Source organism: Epinephelus moara, chromosome 19 (assembly GCF_006386435.1).
Source record: "Epinephelus moara isolate mb chromosome 19, YSFRI_EMoa_1.0, whole genome shotgun sequence".
NCBI lineage: Eukaryota > Metazoa > Chordata > Actinopteri > Perciformes > Serranidae > Epinephelus > Epinephelus moara.
In genome coordinates this window covers 25,798,239-25,805,858 of record NC_065524.1, presented here as the reverse complement: position 1 = coordinate 25,805,858, position 7,620 = coordinate 25,798,239, and the positions used below count along the sequence as shown (strand labels likewise).

Below are 7,620 nucleotides of genomic sequence, written 5' to 3'. Positions count from 1 at the left end.
TTAAGGAAACCGCAGTCAGCAGACAGCAGGCAGCAGGGGTGCAAGCAGAGCATTCCAGAGTTAAGGTGCGACTGCCTCAAAAGCCTGATCACCTCGGGGTTTAAGGCAAGTGCGAGAGCTAACTAATGTTAGCTCAAATGAGCAGTCAACAATCCAGTTTTCTACATCCACAGAACTTCCATAAAAATGAAATGCTTGGCAACCAGAGGTGTCTAATCGAGACAGGCGTTTATTTGTCAAAATGTGTAGCTACACCGGGCTAGTAAAAGGGACTGGGTGTTTATTGTACCAGGCTGTAAACATGTTTATTTCTGCTGTAAGGTTGGGCATTTTAAAAATGGCGATCCATGGGGATTTACTGGCTTCAAGAGCCAGCCTCAAGTGGCCATTAGAGGAACTGCAGTTTTTGGCACTTCAGCGCTGGCTTCATTTTTTAACCCTGGAGGTTGCCACTTGGCATTGACCAGCAGAAAAGGTCTAACAACAGACACTATGAGTTGCATAGCAGGAAATGTAGGATCCAGTGTTTTTGGAGCTTGACCCTAACTAGTGACAAAAAGTCAGAATATATCTGAGCCTCTGAAGCTTCGTTTTTGACCACTTTTTAAAAAAAAATAAAATAAATAAATCTGTCTTGTGAGTCCCCTAACCTAATAAAATGTAATGCCAAATCACTAGAGTGCCACTTAAAAATATGTTTGAAGTATGTATAGACTGTGCACGTAAAAGTAATTACAAATTACAAATCAAATACAGCACTTAAATGTAGTCAATCATATGATAAAATGTACTAATGATACACTGTTAGTTCATTAAGTGGATTGTTAACAGTCTACTTTCCAGTCTAACCTGGGCTGTTGTGGAATAAAGCTTTTACTGTAAGGTTTCTTTTTATCCATGTCTGCCATATAGCTCTCAAAACAAGAGAAAACACAACCTGCAGTTTCTAATCCTATTATTTATTTGACAGCTGGACCCTTCAGAAAGCTCATCTGACCCTCTCTGTATGTTATGCCCTCTCAGTGATGCCATCTAGTGCCTTACATGTAGGAGTATCTCAGGGCTTGGCTGGTGCTGAGCAGTTGGTAGCTGCCAGCACTGACAGGGGCTCTGAGAGGTCGGAGTCGTGTCGTCCAAACCACATGACTTGCTCCCCTGCCTGCGCCAAAGCTGCCTCTTCAGACTTCAGCTTGTGGTTGCGGGGGAACCGGAGGAACTGCCTGGTGCTGGCTGGAACATTAGCAGCCTGTTTCACCGTAAAGTCAGCCTGGTGAACCGTGACGTTCCCCCCGGTCTCTTCAGGGCTGCTGTGAGCTCCATCGTGGCACAGGCAGAAGTGGGAGATGTTCTGCTGTCTGTGATCGAGACACTTCCTGCGGCCCACACCCTGAATACCAACATGGAAAAGATATGGTTTCCCTTCAAGGTGTAATATGGTGACGGATCTGAACTTTTCATAATGGCCTTCATTTCTTTTTATACTCACATGACTGAAGACAGTGATGTTGTCTTTTAAGGCAAGCTTGTTGTCATGGTAGGAGAGTGGATAATCTCTGGATATCTGTAAAGAAACTCATGCTGGGATGACACTATAATGTCTGATACAACTGAATACAGTGGAATAGGGTGAAATGCTTTGATAAGAGGTGCAATAAAATCTTTCAAAGCCCTGGGCCATGGCTATACTTTGAAAAAAAGAACACTCATACCAAACAATATATTATCTACTGTACATACACACCTGCTGAGTTTTCAATTTAGGATAGCGCTGCAAGTTCAAAGCCTGAGGCAACGATGAGTTAACCTGAGTCAGCATGATCCCAGTGCTTGTACAGGCCTCACGACTCCTCATCTCGTTTTCAGGTGAAACTGGATGAGCAAACTGAGAAGGAAATGACAGAAAAGCTGATTCAGATGTTATGATTCGTAATGAATGAATGATTGTGTGTAAAATGAGGATTTTCTTACCCATTTGCCATCATTGCTCATTGAAGAATATCGCTTTCCACCTTTTACCATTTTAATACAGTTTGCGAGAGTAGTTTCACCAGTACAGTACACACACACTGTCAAACTTAGCAACTAATGCAAACACACACTGGTGGCTATGGAAACGTGCTGCTGCATGCACAAACAACCTGAAATGTGATCTGGATTTGCCATGGAGATGTGGAACTGGAATTCTGGCAGTAAATATACAAAAAAAAAAAAGAGGCAGTTTTGTTGAATATTTAATTACAGCCATGTTAAGTAATTTTATGTAAAATGTGGGATTTTCCTTCCTTATGTTTTTTTAAATGTTGAAAAATTATCCAGACAGTCCTTGTTAAGGAGCTCTGCAATTCTGCAACTGTGGACTAATTTGCGACAAAACAACATTAAATTGGTGTGTATGAAACTTACAAGAAGGATTTCTCTGATGGACGACAAAACAAACAAAATTAGCATATAAGAAGCTTTATTTTTGCCAACACTGGATACAGAAAAAAACATGCATACCTATACAATATAGTTATTTTTTACTTTTTGTCAGCTTTAATAGGAAATGTTAATTATGCAAAAGTAATTTTAAAATATATTTTTAAATAGCCTACACTTTTTGACACAGGAAGTAAAAAATGATTCACGTGATTTTCTGTGCAAATAATCTGTTAAAAGTGAAAATAGGTACATAGTCATAAATACCAAGCCCTGACTGTACAGTAGCACCAGCTTTGAATTGTTTACTACCTTAATGGTACAACTGGAAGCATTATTTTTAATTCTTTAGTGAGGTGTGTTAATCAGGCCAAAGTCCCGACGTGGTAAGTAAACTGGAAGTGTCATTACTTAGGAAAAGGGGGATTTTAGTTAAAGCAGCAAACGTAAAATTAGTCACTGTGACAAAATCTGAATTTAACAATATATTTAGAAAATATGGGAATAATTTTTGTTGGCATTTTTGCCTTTATTAGATAGAAAAATCGGTAACACTTCACTTGAAGGTACCCACATAAGGGTGACATGACACTGTCATAACTAGGACATGACACGGTCATGAACCTGTCATTATGTACATGTTATAAATGATTATGACTACTGTCATTAAGTGTCATTTGGTTTTTGTAATGACAAATTGACATTGTTTGGGTTGTCTTGATTATGACAACTTGACATTAATCAAAGTGACATTACCAGAAGTTGTCTTTGTCATGACAAGTTGACATTAAATTTGTCTGGGATGTCCTTATGACAACTTGACACTGACCAGGATGACATTACCAGAAGATGTCTTTATGTCAATGTCAAGTTGTCATTATAAGGTCATCCCAAACAAATTTAATGTCAACTTGTCATGACAAAGACAACTTCTGGTAATGTCACTTTGATTAATGTCAAGTTGTCACAATCAAGACAACCCAAACAATGTCAACTTGTCATTACCAAAACCGAATGACACTTAATGACAACAGTCATAAACATTTATAACATGTACATAATGTTCATGACAGGTTCATGACCGTGTCATGTCCTAGTTATGACAGTGTCATGTCACTCTTACGTAGATACCTTTAAGTAAAGTATTACTTAAAAAATCTAGCATGAAATGGTCATGCAAAGGGCCAAAGCAAGGACAAAGCTTTTGTACGTGGGGCACCTGCTCTTCTAGGTGAGCAAGTGGACACCCCACAATATGGGAATCTTCAAATTAATTTGTGGGTGAATTAAAAAAAAGACAGATAAGAAACCAAACACCTCTAGTAGCAAGCGGTTGCTCCTTTTCATCTTTCTGGTGCCACATACAGGCATATTAGTTTCTACAAACAAATGGAGGATGGCAAAATGTACAGAGAGGTCATCTTCATACTGAAAATTGTTGCTCCAGGATCCCATGAGGAATATTAGACTCCTGCCACAGCTGAGACACAGTAGTGATCTGAGTGTCCCTGGTGTGGATCTGTTGTATTATTGATCCCTGAGGACGAGATGAGCACAACAAAAAGGTTCAATTACATGTTTTAGGTTACGCTCAACACACTGCTTTAGAAGCTACCATCCAGGGTCCAAACATGTTCATATTCTTCAAAGTAAGGTAATGTGTAGGCACGCATAGATACCCAACCCTTGTTATTTATTTATGTATCTTTTCTTGAAGCACTCAAGATGTATAAAAATGGCTGCCTAACATGGCTGACATCTCGAGTCCACTGAGTTATTTAATGACGGCTAAATGGGCCCTCATCTGTGCTGTTAGTGCTTTGTTGATCATGATAACATTGTCTTGACCTCATCAGCTGGACCCTGTTAATTAAGAGGGTCATAAGGATGCTCTTAATGAAGGCTCTTGGTGCCTATGACGGTCCGTGTGGTGCAGCACTACAGTGAACTAATGGTATTAAATTAAGAGGCAGCCATTTGTTTGCACCTCCTGCATTATGCATTAACATTTTGAAGAGAGTGCTGATTCTTACTCGGAGTGACTGATGTAGGCGTCTCTGTTTCGCTGCTCCAAGAGCTCGTCACTATGGGAACATACTCTTTTCTCTTCTCCCTATGGAGGTGCTTCTTCAGCTGTTTGGCCAAATGTTGCCACCTGGTGAAAAGCAGTAATCAGACACAAATTGAAATCTCCACAACTGTGGTTATCATTCAAAGTAAAACAGAGATCACACTTACCGTTCCACTACGTCGTTGTGCTTATTCAACCTGTCTGCCTCCTCCCTCTTCTCCGCCATCCATCGTTGCATGAGTGCATCTTTCTCTCTACGAGCCTGCGCCAATGCCTCATTTAGTCCTTTCTGCTCAGCACGCAGGACTGCCAACTCTTTGGAGTGACACTCGATGGTGAACTCAAATTCTGAAAGGGTCGCCTTAAGGGTGTTACTCCCTTTAGCCAGAGTGCGAGCCTCTTGACGGTAGTGGGACACACTGAAACAGACAAGTCATGAAACAGTGATTTACTGTACCTTAGATTAGCTCGTGGTACTGTTACTTTAAACTTTTAGATGTTGGATTATAGGTCACGAGTTCATCCACTAATGGCGAAAAACACAGAGTTGCTAAAGGTGGATTCAAGCTTCCTTATCAAGGTCATTCAGGGTCAAATACAGTAGCATCTTGGGTGTGTTGCTTGAGTGATGTTATTATATGCCCAAAGTAATCACATTAAAGTGGAAATAGGCACGTTTTATCATTATGAAGTGAATGTTGATCATTCAGTGTAATGGTTACAGAATAGTGACACCATTGCTGTTTAGTTTGGTTCCCTATAAGCCTCGCTTTCACTATGCCATTCTATCTATTTGGTATGATCTCACAGAAAACTGAAGGTTCAGTTAATGGCACAAAGGAAGCGTGGAACTGTGCAACCAAAAAACGAAGATGATAGTGGTATTGCTTACCCTGGTATCTATCGGTAGCTATCCCTTGTTATCAGTGTAAGTTCTTAGCAGTTACTATGCCCAGTAGCGTACAGTGGAACAACCCGAGTAACTTTGGAAACTCTAGCCGGCAAAAGATAAAGAGCCTCGTTGCTAGGCTTTGAGAAAAACGGAAAGTGATCTGGTTGTCTTTGTGACAGCAGCGCCAACAACAGCCTAATGTCACTTCAAAATGCTAGTGGGGAAACTTAAAAAAAATTGTCCATTTCCACTTTAACAGTATTTTATTTACTTTGTAACATACATAGCAATAATAAGAAGCCTTTCTTTAAAAGGACTCGCTTGCTAGATCCAAGAGTCTTGCTTACTGGAGCTTGCTAGATCACAAAATAAACTGACAAATCAGGTGGATGTATTGTAAGGGACTGTATGCAAGGTATAGAGTTGAGTTGCTGAATCTGATATGTCATCCTATTAAAAGTCCAGTTTGTAGGATTTATAGGCATCAATAGTGAGGTTGCAGAGCTGAAACTTCTCCTGTGTGCCAAACGTGAAGGAGACATACGGTGACTGACATGGAAAACTCAAATTGGCCTATCCAGAACCAGTGTTTGGTTTGTCCGTTCAGGGCTACTGTAGAAACAACATGGTGGACTCTGTGGAAGAGGACCCACTCTGTTTGATATAAATGACTAATTAAAGGTAATGAAAACTCAATTATTCTTATTTCTCTGTGATCTGAAACGACTGAAAACATAGTTATGAATGTTATATTCAATTTCCACCAATAAATGCCCCTAAATCCTACACACTGGACCTTTAAAAAAGCCAGGCCTTCCCTTGTGTTATTAATATCTCCTTTGTACCCACCTCCTGACTTCAGAAACAACTGCAATGCCCTCCCCATAATATCTTAAGACTGTATATTTATGGCAAACTTATGAAATATTACAACACAAGAATCCAGCCACTCCATATGTTTGAGAAAATAATAAATAAATAAATAATAAAAATGATTTTCATACAGTGCTTAAAGGTGACCAAAAAACCAATATGCCCCAGCATCCATTGCTTATCTGTTCAGATTGATAAAGAAGGGAGCATACTGATAGCTTTAGTTGTCCACTGACAGTGATGCTCTGAAAACTTGAAATTACCGTGACTGCCAGTACTGCAGTTCAGCCTCTTTCAGATACAGGACAGCGGTCAGGTCGGAGACAGTCTGAGACAGCTGGGGGGACAAAGGATGAAAAAATGTAGGCTTATGCTAATAATAATTTCATAAGGTTAAAGCCACTTAAAGCCATGCATTATTGTATTTCTGATTATGTCTCACCTTTACAATAAATATTTGTGCAAACAGTTGCTGCTTATACAGTGGAATAATGTCTGAAACATGTTCATAATTGGATTTCTCCACATTTAACCAACACACCTTTTCTGCCAGGTGTTCACTCTCTCTCAGTTGGAGTTGAAGGAGTCTCGTGTCTTTCCCAACTTGAACTCCACCTTGCTCTGAACTGGAAATAAAAAACAGTGTTTAAAGATCAGATTTATAATAAAACAGAATCAAGCTTTGTGCATTAGATCATCAGACAGGCCAAATATGACTCTACATTTCTAACCTCTTAAACTGATCATCCAAAATTTGCTTGCGAATTTCAAACCGTTCCTCCAGCTGAGACACTGAAAGAAAACAAACACATGTCCTCAGGCTAAAACAGTGAGAGCTTCATCACTGCAAAGGCTGAGAGAGGAAATATTCATCTTACAGCTTGTAAAGACGCCAGCATACGGCAGTTTCTCTGTTTGGTCTCTGTGTTGCAGCCGAGCGCGCACGTGATTCTTCCAGCTTCGCATTGCAATAAAAACTATTTTTCACACGGTCCCCAAAAATGTCCTGCAGCGGTTGGTTTGACGCGTCTTTTCCTCCGCTCCCACTTGATTTTGGTCGAAGGCGAAATTATTGTTAAATGGGAGAGTTGTTAAAAGGTCCCGTCAGCAGGAATGAAATGCCTGAAGCAAAGTTTCACAGCTCCTCCCTGTTCAGTCAGTCAGCTGCTTTACATTCCCCAGCATTATATAACTTCTGACCATGATTATATATATATATAATATAATATAATAATATATAATAATAATATAACATAATATATGGTAATTTTATACCTCAACTTTGGTTTGTTATTTTCAAAGGGAAATATTTGTAAGCTACTTTTACTACATTGACAAGCTACTACAAGCCTAACTTTATATCTTA

The 7,620-nt window shown here is 39.6% G+C and overlaps 2 protein-coding genes across 2 annotated transcripts; both read right to left on the bottom strand.

Annotated features, from left to right (window-relative positions):
- Window positions 1-831: 831 nt before the first annotated feature.
- On the bottom strand, window positions 832-2,019 carry tex36 (testis expressed 36). The gene is made up of 4 exons (XM_050070455.1): window positions 1,969-2,019; window positions 1,742-1,882; window positions 1,487-1,561; window positions 832-1,387 (listed from the first exon to the last, which is right to left on the bottom strand). Exons 1-4 carry the CDS (start codon window positions 2,017-2,019, stop codon window positions 1,058-1,060), a joined length of 597 nt encoding a protein of 198 aa, XP_049926412.1. The 3' UTR covers window positions 832-1,057.
- Window positions 2,020-3,298: 1,279 nt separating this feature from the next.
- On the bottom strand, window positions 3,299-7,402 carry si:ch1073-143l10.2 (uncharacterized protein LOC565165 homolog). Its single transcript, XM_050070454.1, has 7 exons — window positions 7,133-7,402; window positions 6,986-7,046; window positions 6,796-6,880; window positions 6,518-6,591; window positions 4,657-4,908; window positions 4,452-4,573; window positions 3,299-3,955 (listed from the first exon to the last, which is right to left on the bottom strand). The coding sequence occupies exons 1-7, from the start codon at window positions 7,218-7,220 to the stop codon at window positions 3,882-3,884; spliced, it is 756 nt and encodes a 251-aa protein (XP_049926411.1). The 5' UTR covers window positions 7,221-7,402; the 3' UTR covers window positions 3,299-3,881.
- Between the last annotated feature and the right edge of the window lie 218 nt (window positions 7,403-7,620).

Excerpts from the sequence above, each read along its gene's own strand:
- si:ch1073-143l10.2 (XM_050070454.1), bottom strand. The coding sequence starts at position 7,220 with ATGCGAAGCTGGAAGAATCACGTGCGCGCTCGGCTGCAACACAGAGAC. Across the intron at positions 7,047-7,132 it reads TGCTGGCGTCTTTACAAGCT|TGTCTCAGCTGGAGGAACGG; the intron begins GTAAGATGAATA and ends GTTTTCTTTCAG. Across the intron at positions 4,574-4,656 it reads CACAACGACGTAGTGGAACG|GTGGCAACATTTGGCCAAAC; the intron begins GTAAGTGTGATC and ends GCTTTTCACCAG.
- tex36 (XM_050070455.1), bottom strand. The coding sequence starts at position 2,019 with ATGGTAAAAGGTGGAAAGCGATATTCTTCAATGAGCAATGATGGCAAA. Across the intron at positions 1,883-1,968 it reads TGAGCAATGATGGCAAATGG|TTTGCTCATCCAGTTTCACC; the intron begins GTAAGAAAATCC and ends TTTCCTTCTCAG. Across the intron at positions 1,388-1,486 it reads ACATCACTGTCTTCAGTCAT|GGTGTGGGCCGCAGGAAGTG; the intron begins GTGAGTATAAAA and ends GTTGGTATTCAG.